The 15,778-nt window shown below is 41.1% G+C and overlaps 1 protein-coding gene across 14 annotated transcripts in view; it reads right to left on the bottom strand.

Moving 5' to 3' along the window:
* PTPRK (protein tyrosine phosphatase receptor type K) overlaps positions 1 to 15,778 on the bottom strand; it is a 352,960-nt gene that overhangs the window by 72,251 nt on the left and 264,931 nt on the right. For all 14 annotated transcript variants that reach the window (XM_079970725.1, XM_079970727.1, XM_079970726.1 and 11 more), the window contains exons 11-13: positions 12,992 to 13,091; positions 5,064 to 5,337; positions 1,993 to 2,029 (exon numbers count right to left, since the gene is read on the bottom strand). In XM_079970725.1, coding sequence (XP_079826851.1) covers positions 1,993 to 2,029; positions 5,064 to 5,337; positions 12,992 to 13,091 — 411 coding nt within the window. The remainder of the gene's footprint in view (positions 1 to 1,992; positions 2,030 to 5,063; positions 5,338 to 12,991; positions 13,092 to 15,778) is intronic.

Below are 15,778 nucleotides of genomic sequence, written 5' to 3'. Positions count from 1 at the left end.
AGCAGTGGTTTCCTCTGGACAAGATTATGGTATTATACAAGTCCAAGATGATGACTTTGGTTTGTTTGTTTTATAGCCTTCACAACAGAATCTTTAACATGATGGTTGGGGTGGGTGGCTAATGCTTCAGGTCTATACATTTCAATGATCCTATCTTGGATTTAAAAACCAATACAGTGGTACCTTGGTACTTGAATGGCTTGGCTCCCGAACAAACTGGCTCCCAAATGCTGCAAACCTGGAAGTACGTTTTCCAGTTTGTGAACACTTTTCGGAAGCCAAATGTCCGATGCAGCTTCTGCTTGAGTGCAGCCAATTGGAAGCCGTGTCTTGGTTTTTGAACGGTTTCGGGAGTCGAACAGACTCCAAGGACGGATTAAGTTCAAGAACCAAGGTACCACCGTATATGAACAAGCTGTTTATTTGTGTACACAGCTTCTTTGCAAGCAAACAAAACAGGAAGTCTACAATTAACCATGGATTTCATTTCAGCCAATCTGGGAACCTATGATTACTAGCTTTGGAACAAGTCCAGATATTAAAATTAGTTTAATGTCCTAATTTGTTCAAATTCTGCTAACCATACTTTTTTGGTATGGATAAATCAGAAAAATTGATCCAATTTGATCAAAACTCATGTGAAGGAGCTGCATGTGTGAATATGTGCACAAGGCTCTTTCACATCTAAGCTATGATACGTCTGAACCAGCTCACTTTCCAAATAAAAGCTGGTGTAGATTAATGGACAGTGAGCTGGGATTTCTGTGGTGTCGTTTGAATCTTACTTTAGGATCACACCTTCATTGGCAACTGGCTATAGTAATACTGAATAACAACCCAGGGTTTTCGTAAGGTTGGCTAGCATCCATCTGTCTCAGGAGACAATAGAGGAGTGGGCCTTTGAAGGTGAAGTCAAACTGCTGGAAGCTACCTGCTGTGGCTGTAGAGTCTGATACAGGACAGAAATGATTGTTGCAACTGGGGCAGATGAAAGGGTAATGAATACGAACTTAAAAACATGCTCACATACAGGAGTTTACTATAACTTTGAAGTTATAGTAAAAAAAAAATTGTACATTGGTTACACAAGAAGTTACCCTTCCCTTAAGCATTTATTCTAGAAATCTGTCTCATCTCTGTTAGCAAATCTGGAATACTTTGCTCTTTTCCTGGAGACAGTTGCTGATTATATCTACAAATGCATAGAATGAGTACACACCAAGATGTGACAAGTACTATTTGATTATTTAATAGTACTCCTCCATGTTTTCTCTGCTTGAATGCAGCATCTAATTCTGTCTAATCATTCTATAAAGTGAACTCAGTAATGAGTGCTGTAAACACAAAGCAGAAGACAAGACCATGAGTTCTAAGTTTTTATCTGAAGATGCAACTTTTAAAAATTAATCTGTTGTATAAGGAGAAACTGAAATTAACCTGCCAATGAACTATCCATTTGCTTTGGATCCACATGTTATTCAGTTTTCCATTCTTATTTTTAAAAAGGCCATTTAAAAACAAGAAATAGCTACATGATCAGCCCAAACAAGAGCAGAAAAATGCTGTACTGTCCTAGTGCATAATTATACTAGCTTAAGATGGAACCAAAATGACAAGGGAACATCACAAACTGTCATGTTATACCACACTGAAGTGCTGTCCTGCTGCCTCAAATAATTTATCTCTTAGAAGTTATACAGCTGCCTAATTCTCCAGCTCATCACAAGAAATGGAACCTACCAACCCCTTAGAAACATGTCTTCTAACATGCCAGTTCTTTTTTTGACCAATAAGCACCTCTCCTCCTCCTCAAAAACAGAAACCAAAGCATCCAGGAGGCTCCACTCTGTCACATATTTAGATGTCAAGTGGATCCCAAACATTTACTGGCACTATATCTGAGCTCCAAGTACAAATTCACAGCAACAGAATTGTCACACTGAATAAGCTCCAAAGTAAGTTATCAAAGTTCAGAGGGGGAAAACCTCTTACCTTTGGTAGCAATTCGAACACACTGAGTTTTGGTCTCCTGTTAAGAAGAAAAATGGGGGGGAAATGCAATTAGCACCAGTAGCTTGGGAAATTCAGTGAAAGTTAGTTTAGGTCACTGTGCAAACACACTTATGAACTACTTACATATACAATGAATAAGGCATGGCATGGTAAACACTTTTGATAGTGAAAGTATACTGCAGAGATAAAATTCCTTTCATATATGTATATAGCTTTTACAGACTGGGCTTCTAATCTATCAAGATCTCTGGCACACTCAGTGAATTGACTCCAGGTAAGCAGAAAGGCTTCTAGTTTAGGTTCACCCATGGCAACGTTAATTTTCTTTTCAGTCTTCTCAGCAATGAGAAAATACCACACTATTAACGAGCCACTGAAAAATACAGGAAGGGTAAGAGGGAAGGATGTATCTCTGTACGTCCATGTCAAGCAGGTACTGTACTTTTACTGTACTGTTGACATTAAGCAGGTATTTTTGCTATGCTGTCTTATGTCATCAGTACCAGATGCTGAGAATTGCAGGTAGAGAGAGTGCTGTTGGGCTCAGGTCTGACTTTCAGCCTTCCCATCAATGCTATGAGTACAGGATGCTGGACGAGACGAGCCATTGGCCTGATCCAGCAGCCTCTTCTGATGTTCTTACAGCTTTAGAAGCCTGTTGAAAACCTTTCTGTTTCAGCAAGCCTATCCAGACACTTGATTTAGTTGCATTTGTTTTCTATTGATTTTATCTCTGTTTTTAATGATGGTAATACGTGTACTTGTTTTTCATTTGGTCTGTGTGTTTTAGTCATATTTTATATGTAGTTGAATTTGTACACTGCTTGTACACTGCTTGGATAATCTCCCCCACCCAAAAAAAAGTGGTCTATAAGTATAAATAAATAACAAAATGTAGCAAAATGTGGGCTAGATGTAGGAGAATGTTGGTGCCTGTGATAAAGCTCATCGAGTCTAAGGCATTAAGCTGAAAGTTCTGCACTTATTCATTTTCCCAGCACATGTGGAAGAAAGTGACCCTTCCAGCATAGACTGTAAACCATGTTTAAAGCTAGGTCATGGGATTTAATAAAACATCATGGGATTTAATAAAACATCTATTTTATAGTGGCACATAATGAAATACTTAGATAGGGCCTCCCAGATTTCCTGCCAATCTTTTTACCTCCAGCTTCATTTGCAAATTTGATTTCCTAATATCAGAATGCTATTATTCTAAAATTATCCATTTTTAATTTTTTTTTTTAAAAGAACAACCCACGAGTTTCTCCCATCAGGAAAATCCTCCAGTTCCACAGCTATTCTAGCACACAAATTCACAAGCTGTGACATTTTCCTCATCTTGCTATGATAAACAGCTAATTCTTATAATTATAGACATTAGGTGAAGCTTCATTCTAGAGCCTCAAAGGCAAAGTCATTGATAGCTGTGATCTCTTCATTACTAGCTGCAGCTGAAACCCAAATGGCAGGGTAGAAATCGCTTTGGTTTCTTTTGAAAGCAGATTAACCTTCCTGAAGCCTATCAATCTAGGTGCAATCTTCCCCAAATCCCTCCTTTCCACCTCCTTGCGCCTCAGCCATCTGCTACTGGGGCACAATAACCAGGAGACAGAGATTTCATACAAGACTATACTTAATTCTCAAATCTAAGTTTTAAATATCTCCGCCACTGTTCCAAATGCTGTTTCCTCCCTTTCCCTTCCCGTATTTCTATTTACAAAAGGAAAATGATTCAGTGGCAGAAGCAGCATGGGGCTTATCAAGTCATGTTGCTTTTCACACCTAGAGCTGCCTGCAGTATTTAACTTCCTGTTGCTTTGTTCTCTATCAATATGCATACTGAAATAGAAGCAGTGCTGTATGGTGTCAAGATATCAAATGGGGAGGAAATAGCAATGGCGATCTGCAGCCATACCTTTCCTACCAGCACAGCGGTCAAGCAATTTGGAAGCAAACCTGTGTACTGATGCTTTTCACAAACATGTAGCTGCTATGGGAGTTACAGTGGCTTTTTAAAACAAACTTATTTTTTTCTTATTTGATGTTTGGCATGTGGGGCACTGCTTTATTAGACACTGCTGAGCAAGCTGGGTTTTGTTTATCCTGAAGCAATTTAATCTCTTGAACTACCTGGGCATTGAGAACAGTAGGAGGGGCGTTATTTCCTTGGAATGTGGAAACATACATGGCTGAAATTTATTTTACTGATGCTACAGCCCCAAAGAAACTTACTAAATTTTCAAACAGTAATAGTTGCTGTGGGGGAAATGGTGTGTGGAATATGAATGGCACAGAACCATGCCATTTGAAACTGGAAACCACAGAAAGGGTTTGCAATAACAAGAACCCAACAACTTTGGCCTACATCCAGATGCTTTAGACACAGTGAGATGGCCTGCCTCAGGTGGCAGATATGAAGATACCACTAAAGGGAAGCAAACTGTCTATTTAGGCGATATTGTTCACGCATAATGTCATTTGAACTTTTCATACCAGGAACAAAAACATATTGAGCAACCGCTGGACATGAGTCTAGGTCTATACACAGAAGCTGTTTCACTGGGTGCATTTAGGTTGCCGTTCTAAACTTTGCTGCTCTCTGTTTTAGTAGGAGTGTGTGTGTGTGTGTGTGTGTGTGTGTGTGTGTGTGTGTGAGAGAGAGAGAGAGAGAGAGAGAGAGAGAGAGAGAGATTTGTTATTTTACTGCAGTTTGCTACCTTGGTTTGGAAAGACAGGATCAAAATGTTTACAAGAAATAAAAGCAAATGTGACTTTTGACTCTTCTCCACCACCCCTCCCACAAGTCTGCATGCTGCTCAACAAGCCTCTTTTGAGATAGGCTAGGGAAATCAAAAGTTGTTTACTGTGCATACCTGGCTGGAGGGATTGCTGTATGAAAGGAACAAGTCAAAAGCTCAGTGCTGCTCATGTGCAAGCTAGTTGTCTGTGTTATGAAGATCTTTCTGGACCTTGGCCTTATAGCCCAAATAACCTCTAGCAACAGATCTGATTTTTTTCCCCAGAAGAAAATTCAGGGAGGTGCCTACCTTCTCGACACTGCTCATAGCTTGGAAGTAGATATTATATCCTTTACGGGGAGCCAATGGTGGGTTCCAGAAGCCTTGGTAAGTTCTGTTATCACCAACCGTGAAAGGAGCTGGTTCAGGAAGGTTACCAGGTGGCAATTCTGCAGCAAAATAATATGGCGAGCCACTGCTCAGAGCATTTTGATATGTGACAGGAATCTGGTAGCAGTCCATTGCACCTGTTTCTCGTTTTGTCCGATGAGGATGCAGCTCTTCAACAACAATCTGATAGGCGCTGTTAAAAGCCAAGAGAAAAACATGACTTATAAGAGGATGCCAGACCGACAGCACACAACACTATATCACGTAACTATGTTGCGCCAAATAGTACCACACTCAGCTCAGAAGCGCAAGTCAAGCAGAGAAGCAGGTTTAAAAATGGCAGCTTATGCGTCTCATAACCAAATCATATTCAGCAACAGGCCCCGAGTGGAAGGTGGTCATTTTATTTCTCCTAATTTTAATTTCAGTTCTCTCCTTTATTTCCACAGTAACGTCGCTCTCAGCCTCCCTTCCCCAAAATATCTAATGGAACAGGAAAGTCTTTCTCATCACTGATGTAGACTTTGAACTATTAAGCAGACCAGGACTGGATCTTACATTAAGCACAGACATTTTTAATAGATTAATCCTTCTGCTTGATAATTTGCAGCATTTGAAGTCAGCATTTGCCTTTGAAAGATATTATAGAAAGCTCGGCTTCAAGGCCCATCGTGGCAGCCTCCAAGCAATGCCTGAAGCACCAATTTGCTGTTGTCATATTACTAGAGACAGAAGCGCGTCGACAGGCATCTCCACCTTTTGACCTTGCTGTGGCATCTAACTTGGCTCACAGCTATGCAGATCTAAAGTATAAGCGACATCCTGTAATACAAGCACAGATGGACGGAAATCTGTCCACTCCCCCCAAATAGTCTGACTCCTTTCCCTACAGTTGCCACTGACAAAAACGTTACAAATTGCTAGAGCAGATGGCATCTAGCCTATTAAAAAAAAAAGGATGGGGGAAAAAAGCTAACCCCAAAAACAAACTTCAGCCTAAACTTGCCAATACCTTCCTCGCAATGACAGCTCTTGGTCATTCCTCATAAAAATCTCATTTTACCAGAGAATGTAATTATAGCTCTTCTTTTCCCTATAGAGGAAAGAGGCAAACAACTGAAACGTTAGACTAATTGATAATCAGCACTTGGATGTTCTGTTAGAAAGTGTCATAAAGGACAAAGTTGAATTGAGCTCCTGTTTTAAAAAGAACCATGGCATTTTCAAGTACGTCATAGTATCTTCCTCCTTAGACTCCCACAATGAAATAAAATGGGACCATATACAAAACGATGGAGGTCCACATGCAATGTCGCATAGAAATCATTCGAGCTACTTAGGATCCATGTAGGTGTAAGGGACATTTTTAGTAGCTTCTAATGCTCTGCTGCAGATGCTCACCACTCCCATCAAACCTGTTCAGCAGCCACGTTGGCTTGGGCTGCTAGGAATCCAACAATATCCAGAGAGTCACAGGTCCACCACCCCTGCCCCTGGTAAACTCTGCTAAGGAACCAAATGAAAGGTGAGCATGACCTCAAGCAATGATTTTCTTTTCAGATACTCTCGCATGAAAAGGTGTTAAATACTACATGCTTTATTCATTCCCTCCCTTAAGAATCTAGGCGGTAATGCGATGCAATCTAAGTTTTGCATAATCAATTGGCTTTCCCTCTTGGGAACAATGGACATCTTAATGCTTGCCTCTGCAGACACTGTCACTCCTTTCTTGAGCACTGCCAAAGCAAAACAAATGACAAGACTTTTACTCTCCAAAATGCCAGGAGATCAGTAAACTTGTCAATTCCAATATCTGGCCACTTTAGAAGAATAAAGCCCAAGGGAAGAGGAGAAGCAGGGTGAAGCGTGCGTATGAAATATTTCATTTATTTATGATTCAATTTATGTTTTAACATGAAACCAAGGTTTCATTCAAGGGAGGAGTTACAAACATTCATTATCTTTTAGGGAGGCAACAGAGGGAGTGTTCAAATTTTGCTATTTCAAGGGCACTGAAGCTTAATTCACCAGAAGAAGCAGACGAGGTGGTAAATCTGATGCTGGAGTATGTCATTTCAGGGGGCAAACAGGAGATTGCCTGCTTTGAGGAGGGTGTACAGCACATACAAGACTAGTATATCAGGGAGAAGGGTTTGAAGAACATCTAGGTTTCAACTTGCAGTGAGTTTATTTTAGCTGGATGAACAATCTATCATGAGAATGCTCCTCCCATAGTATAATCCCGGAACAGTTTTATCACTTAATCTGCTTTTTGCGCACACAGCTAAGCAGAATTCAGTCTACAAGTTTAACCAGCCCTCTTCCTATGTTGTCCTGGAAAACAGAACACAGTGAGAGTAATGAGAGCCAGTGGGGTGTACTGCTCATTTTATAGATGACTTAGAGTGTAAGGACTAATCTTAGAATGTAGGAATAAAACCTGGGAAATCAAATCCTTACTTGGCCATGAAACTCACTGGAAGATGACCTTGGGCCACCCACAGCCCCAAGGGTGCCCAAACTTTTTTCAAAGAGGGCCAGATTTGATGAAGTGAACATGCGTGAGGGCCGAGCAAAGTTCTTGAGCTTTTTTTTTAGGATTGAAGTTGTTGGGCTTTTAGGATGACCTATACTGCCACAGGGGCTGGATTAGGCCCCCGAAGTGGATTTTGGATATGCCTCGTCTAACCCATCTCACAGGATTGTTGTGAGGATAAAGCAGAGAAGGAGACAGCCATGATGAGGTGGGATACAAAGGTAATGAAAGAATTTAAAGTATCAGGCAGTTTAGAAATGCTTTTAAATAAAGAAAGAAAACAGCAACAGGATAGCTCCACTAGTTTGAAAGAGGGGTGGGGAAGCTAACATCATCATCATCATCATTATTATTATTATTATTATTATTATTATTATTATTAATACCCCGCCCATCTGGCTGGACTTCCCCAGCCACTCTGGGCGACTTCCAACAAAAGAATAAAATACAATAACTTATCAAATAGTAATTTTTTAAAAAATAATATTTATTGAGGTTTTAAAGGTTACAGATAAAACAGAAAAACACCAAATTAAACAAAAAACAAAACAATGTATCACATTAAAAAAAGAATACCATACAAATAAAAAAGAAAAGAAAAGTTTAAGAAAAAAGGAAAAACAAAAGCAAGAAACACATCAAACCTTCACATAATATATCTTTCATTTGCTTGTTTCCTTGACCTCCTCCCACCTCCCTTTTTTGTATTCTAATTCAGTTAAATATTTCAGCAAATCCTTTCCCTCTTTATTTTCTCCTTATAATCTATCTTAATGTACTATAATTTTACATTCTCTTCTTTCGCCAATTAACAATTATATCTATTTGAACTTAAACTCTTAAAACATTTCCACTAGGGTCATAAAAATTTCATTCCACGATTTTTCTCTCCCTCATTAAATTTTTACAAAATTTCCAAATATAAACTTTAAATTCCCAATCTTCTTCCACCGTCTCCTCTCCCTGGTCTCGGCCTCTGCCGTCCCTTCTGTCAACTCCAAACAGCCCATCAACCTGGAGATCTTATATCCGAAGGTCTTAACTCTTCTTCATGTCCCTTCTGCCGATCTTCTTCATAATCTTTAGCACTAAAAAGCAGATCTCGGGGGAGCTCCATCCCAACAATGCCTTTATTCCTTCTTAACAGGACAGCCAGATTTCCATAGTTAAAGCTAGGATCCATAAAGCATTCCAAATCTTGTTTCAAAATTCCTCCAAATCCAAAGGCCCCAAAAGCTCCAATCTCCTCCTGACCCAAATCCATGTCCCAAAAGTCAATTGATCCCTGCATTGGGGAATCTCTCCAACTTTCCTTTTCCAGACCAGGCCAGGCTCCAATCTTCAAGATCTGGCTTTTTCTAGTTTCAATCATAAAGGGCCTCAATTTGTAATCCTCAATTTGCATCAGTAAGGTTAAGGCTCCCCCTTGTATTACTTTAGGTTCGACCACAGCAACTTTCTCCCTCTCCTTTTCAACGATTTGTTCAGTCATGATAGATTCCTGTGCCGGATCCTTGACAACTTCTGTGTTGATACCCACTTTTGATCCCAAGATGTCAATTTTAGTAGCCATAGCATCTATCTGTTTATGAAGCTTTTCCAACAAATAGTTTTTCTTATAAAATGCAGACACTAAATCTTCCCTAACCGACATTCTTGGGATGTTCAAGGTCAAACTCTGGTTTCTCACAGTCCTTATCTTACAGCTGGATGCCTTCGCTCCACTCTTGTAACAGTTTCAAAAACTCAGTCCTTTCCAACACAGTTCCAAAGGTGAAAAATAGTATCAATTTTTACTTTTTCTTCTTTTAAAATGCAGAAGCAGACAATGGAAACAGTATCTTTCTCTTGTAGCTAGCTGTCAAATATGTACTGTTCACCGTCAATGGACTTTTTCCTTTTTTTTTCTTTTTGCAGCCCGTTCCCAGGTTCAGAGCCTAGTTCAGAGCCTCAGCGCCTAGGGCTTGCCGATCGAAAGGTCGGCGGTTTGAATCCCTGCGGCGGGGTGCGCTCCCGCTGCTCGGTCCCAGCGCCTGCCAACCTAGCAGTTCGAAAGCACCTCCGGGTGCAAGTAGATAAATAGGGACCGCTTACTAGCGGGAAGGTAAACGGCGTTTCCGTGTGCGGCTCTGGCTCGCCAGAGCAGCGATGTCACGCTGGCCACGTGACCCGGAAGTGTCTCCGGACAGCGCCTGCCCCCGGCCTCTTAAGTGAGATGGGCGCACAACCCCAGAGTCTGTCAAGACTGGCCCGTACGGGCAGGGGTACCTTTACCTTTACCTTTACCCAGGTTCAGAGACGTGGTAATTTAGTTTCCACTTTCTCCTGCAGGCACGCTTGGTCAAAATTTTCCCCCTCTTCCCCTGCTTCCAAGGGGGGTTTAATAGTTTCAATCAATGGAAGTTTGATCCTTTACATGAAGCTTTCCAAAACCTTAGCTTACAAATACTTTGCTTCAGTCTATTTACAAAAAGGGGAGGCGGGCTTCCTGTTTTGAGCCTTCCCCGTTCGATGCCGAATTAAGGTATTTAGAAATCCAATTTTCCGTTCTACTCACGGGTTGTTGTTTAAAATCCAATTGTCCACAGGAAAAAGTCAGCGCTCTCCGACAGCAGCAATGCGGCTTCACTCCGTGAAAGAAGCAGTCGATTCAAAGCACCGCGCCACTCACCCCACGTCGCTCCGGATTCCCGATACCGGGTCTCCCCGCGAGTAGGGGGGCGCAAAAGGTGCCAGCTGAATCCCAAGTTCACAGGCTCTTCCGCCTGTGATTTCCAAGGGTCTCCGCCTTCGCCGTGGCGGTTCAGACCCTGCTTTCCACGGAGCAAGTTCCTCCCAATCGGAGGAGCTCCGCCATTGCCGGAGGCGCTAACCCGGAAGTCCCTTAAAGCTTCCCTAAACAGGGCTGCCGTCAGGTGCCTTCTAAAAGTCTGATAGTTGTTGTTCTCTTTGACATCTGGTGGGAGGGCGTTTCACAGGGCGGCTGCCACTACTGAGAAGGCCCTCTGTCTGGTTCCCTGTAACCTCACTTCTTGCAGTGAAAGAACCGCCAGAAGGCCTTCGGCGCTGGATTTCAGTGTCTGGGCTGAACGATAGGGGTGGAGACGCTCCTACTGGGCTGAGGCTGTTTAGGGCTTTAAAGGTCAGCACCAACACTTCTAAGCACTTGAATTGTGCTTAGAAACATACTGGGAGCCAATGTAGGTCTTTCAATACTGGTGTTATAAGGTCTCGGTGGCCACTCCCAGTCACCAGTCTAGCTGCCGCATTCTGGATTAGTTGGTCCTTATAATCATTCATTGGCAATTACTTGCCACCTTTATTTATTAATTTTGGGGACACTGTTCAGTAGAGAGGCTTAAATAGTGCATGCTGCCACTGATAAGCAAATCACCTTTCTTTGCAGCTCACTGATGAATAAATGTTTCTTCCTTACTGGCTGAGCTGAGAGCCTCCAGCTTGGTAAAAGTAAGGCTTAATATCTGATTATAAATACTGATTCATCCAGTCTCCCTTTGTATTTCATGTCTGCTGTTTGGCTTACAACTTCAGGAGGCCATAAAGAAAACTAGAGATTATGAGATAACGCTTGGCAGGCAAGACACGATTATGTCATGATTAGAGCTGTGACTACCGCCGCATGTTGCATCTTAAGGAATGATTGACGGCACCTGCAAATTTGAATTGGATTACCCAAACATCTGCTTGAAGAGGCATGTGCACAAAGCAGGCAAGGAATACAAGGGAGCATTTATATCAGGAAGGCTGACTCCTAAAACACATAATTAGATGCTGCATATTTAAATTGAGTAAGTTTGTTGAACTGTTTAACATTGGCATTTCCCCGAGAGATCGAGAATAGAAATGGGCTGTCAAAAATGCATCCTGAGATGTTCTGGTTTCAGAATGTCAGCTGGGACTTATCTTGCCACAACTAAGTAACCTGAAGCTAAGCCAGATAATTGTTTTTAAAAGAGCAGAAATTAGTGCCATAATAAATAGGGAGCAGATACTACTGCACCATAAAAAGCTCCTCTATGTGAGGAGGGTCTCTTATATAAGGGTCTCTTCCTCATATGGAAGAGCTCTGGGGTTTGCTCATATTCAATGGCTTACATTCAATGCTTAAACAGCAGCTTGAATGCAGAATTGTTGACCAGTGACAGGGCCTTATTGGTGGCAGCTCCCCATTTGTGGAATGTACTCCCTGGGAAGGTGCTTCTCTCTGTCTTCCTCATTAACAATGTTCAGGAGAAGCATAAAAACATTCATGTTTACCCAGGTTTAAAGACTATGTTTCTGGCAAGTTTGAAACCATTACATGTGAGGGTATGTGACTCTTTTAAAAATGTTTTAAAATGTTTTTAACACTTGCTTTTTGAAAATAAATAAATAAATAAATAAATGTTTTCCATATGTTTTCATTTTATTTTTAACTGTAATGTTTTAACTTTTCTGTGTTTGCCACCAGGACTCCTTTGGAAGAAGGGCAGGATATTAGTTTAAATAAATAAGTAATAGAAACACAAACTATTAACATCAAAGGCTACAAAAATTAATCAAAAACAACACTTGCCACATCATCTAGAGGTGAAACACAGATTTTTAAACTGAGATATCCAGATACAGAAGCCATGTCCAAGAACTTGTTGAAGCAATAAACAGTATCTTGCTTCAAATGCAAACAAGGTTGTGCAAATTTTCTTAATTCTTCTGGCAAGTGTGGTTGCAGAGCATTATCCCCTATGCATATGTATCCCCACCACTATTCCACTTTTTAACAACATGGAACTGAGGCCAGGACACATCACCTGGGCGCATAGCCTCCTGGTTATGTCCATGGGAAAAGGGGACTTGAACCTAGAACGCCCAAGTCTTTTACTGCTGAACCAAGAACATATCACCATATAAGGGTTGCAGGTTTACTCAAATGTCAAGTCCTATCTGCATAAGATTGAGCATCTTTCATATTTCACAAATGCTAATAGTAGTACAAGATCAAATAATTAAACAAGAACTTGACAAAATCAAAGAAGCCTTTCAATGTATCAGGTCTTGAATAGCTAAGATTACTGATAATTGAAAAATTATTTTATTATCTAATCAGGGGTAGCTAACCTGTGGGCCTTCCAGATGCTGTTGGATTCCAACTCCCATCATCTCTGCCCACTACCCATGCTAGATGGGGATGGTGGAAGTTGTAGTCCAACAACTTCTGGAGGGACAGTAGTTGGCTACCCTGATCTAAATGTTTAGCCATAGGCTTTAACTATAGAATGGTTTGCATATTGTGGTGTTGGTTGTTTTTTACCTGATAGGAGCTCCTTTGGCTTGTGCTGGTCTCAGGAGCACAGTGATGGCTGTTTCATTGAAAGATGCATCAATACCTTCATAGTCTGGTAATGTGGGAGCTAATCAGAAGAAAAATAAAATCAGCCAAAACACATAGCTTTTCTGCCAGTTTCTACCATGTACAAACAATCACATTTCTCAGTTGTGATCAGATGGTTGGTTGTTTTAGTGTTTTATGGTTTTTGTAAACTACTTTGATTCGCTTTTGTGAAGAAAGTGAATGATGATGATGAAGAATACTATTGTATTTCTGGAATGCATTGCATATTGGTTTTAATTGTTCTGAGAGATGCATAATGACTAGAAGAGTGGTATATAAATTTTTACGTACATTAATGAATGGAAATAATCTCAGTGAAAAACTTGTGGGTAGACTCTTATGATCTGAAGATATCATTTTTATTCAGTGTTTCAACAAATGTTGCTTAAGAAATACTCCTCAAGTAACAGCAGGAGCATATTGTGGAACTGTGTATCTATTATGTATATACTGTTCTACCATGATCAATTTTTCCCCACTTAATTGACTGAAATTATGAAACGACGTGACAGTGATATGGCAGCTCAGGATGAAAGACATTAGCATTAACAGTTGTACATGGTAAAATACCGTATATATTCAAGTATAAGCTGACCCAAATATAAGCTGAGGCACCTAATTTTACCACAAAAAACTAGCAAAACTTATTGACTCGAGTATAAGCCAGTTCACCACACCACAAACCTCCCCCCAGCCCCTCCTGTCCCCCTGCCTACCTAGGGTGTTGCCAAGAGGCAGAAGCTGGTGACAGCGGCGGAGGAAGAACAAGCAGCCCGAAAGGGCTGCTATCGGGCTGCTCGTTCCTCTGCCGCTGCCGCCGACAGCGGCAAAGGTGGAGGAGGAGGAAGGAGCAGCCCAAAAGGGCTGCTTTCACGCTGCTCGTTCCCTCCTCTCCTCTGCCACCGCAGACAAGAACCCTCACTCAAGTATAAGCCAAGGGGGGTTTTTTCAGCATTAAAAATGTGCTAAAAAAGCCGCCTTATACTCGAGTATATACGGTAATTATAATTTTTCAGCTCTTCTGAAAACTTGAATCTATCCTTCCTAAATTATTCATCTCTAGAAACCTGATGTTTAATCCCAGTCTTCTGAAACAGAATCACTTTTCTGTTGAGGCTGCCAGGTGATAAAGAACCACTATTCAAATGAAAGGATACCCTGCATTTCAACAGCAAGCAGCTTCTGACTCTCTTCTAACCCTTATACAGCTTTCCGTAGAGACAGGCTATCTCCTCTCTGTACTGGCATTATGAACTGATTTCGGCATGTATTCGACAGGAAAAAAAAAGATTTGCAGTTGCCATACACACGGGAGCCTAGCGAATACTTGTTCCTTCTGAATACAGAAGTCATTCATGATCCCATGCCTCATTTCTTGCTGTGATAACCAACAACCAACTATGTCCCATCAGCATAAAGATTTCTGCTTGCACAACAGGACTTTCTCCTTCACTGCGTATGCCCTACAGTGTTCCCAAATTTGCTCAAGAATTTTTTATAAACCCCTTGAAAGCACAAGGATTTCCATCCTTGCACTGATGGAACAAGAGATTTAGCGCTACTTTGGATTCTACCCCATTTATTTCAAAATGTATCAGTTCAGGGCTAAGCTAACATGGTGTCTCCATAACCTTCTCAGACTACACAGGGAAACAGAAAGCTGTCCAATAGTAAGTCAGACTAGTGGTCCACCTAGCTCAGTATTGTCTACAATGATTGGCACCAATTCTCCAGGACTTCATAAAGTGGTGTCACCCAGCCCTACCTGGAGGGTCCAGGGATTGAACTTGGGACCTCTTGCATGTGAAGAAGATGCTCTACCACTGAGCTATGGTACTTCCCCATCTACAACTACAATTCCTGCAATCCCTCAAGACTGGCCATGATGGCCGGGGCTGATGGAATGTGAAGTCCAACACCATCTGTTGCACTATGTTCTCCACCCCTGCATTAAATCCATGGCACAATGTAGGAGAATGAAAAAGCAGGAACATTTTATGAAAATCTCCCAACATAGCTGGATCTAGTAAACGTCCCATGCTCTTTAAGTGAATAATGTATAGCAACATGGCCCAAAGTCAAAATGCTGTATCAGTGTGGCAAAATATCTTTGTCCCTTAACGGCCATGTTGATGATACAGAGACACAGCAGCTGATGTAACTAACACATTGCATTCATTTCCTAGGACTCCGGCACTCACTTCCAGTAGCTCTAAAAAGCTCAATTTCCAAACAAGCCCAGACCTTCTGCTAGGCTCTTGAAGAACTATGGGTGCTTTAGCCTCCTATTTGATATTACTCATATGCAAACACTACTTACCTATTTTGTGTCGTGCATAAAAGATAGCAAACACAGTAAAGTTTAATATAAAATGATGAACAAACTTAAATTAGAGGTGCATTATTTTCATTTATGCATCTTGGTTTGGGTTTTAGCACCCTAAACCAATTTCCATTATTCAGTAAAATAAATGAAATTAAACACACAGCTCATGCTAAAAATAGTACCGTGAACATGGCTCTATTGGTAGAGCATGAGACTCTTAATCTCAGCATTGTGGGTTCGAGCCCCACATTGGGCAAACACATTCCTGCATATCCTTCCAGCTCGACACCTCTATGATTCTGTGTGTATGTATACAAGGATGGAAAATAATCCAAATTACTCCATGTGGGTTTCAGACTGTGTATATAATCTCCTTTGTA

Source organism: Podarcis cretensis (assembly GCF_951804945.1).
Source record: "Podarcis cretensis genome assembly, chromosome: 3".
In the NCBI taxonomy this organism is placed as follows: domain Eukaryota; kingdom Metazoa; phylum Chordata; class Lepidosauria; order Squamata; family Lacertidae; genus Podarcis; species Podarcis cretensis.
Note: the sequence above shows the minus strand (reverse complement) of the source record. Positions and strands in the feature narration are given on the sequence as shown.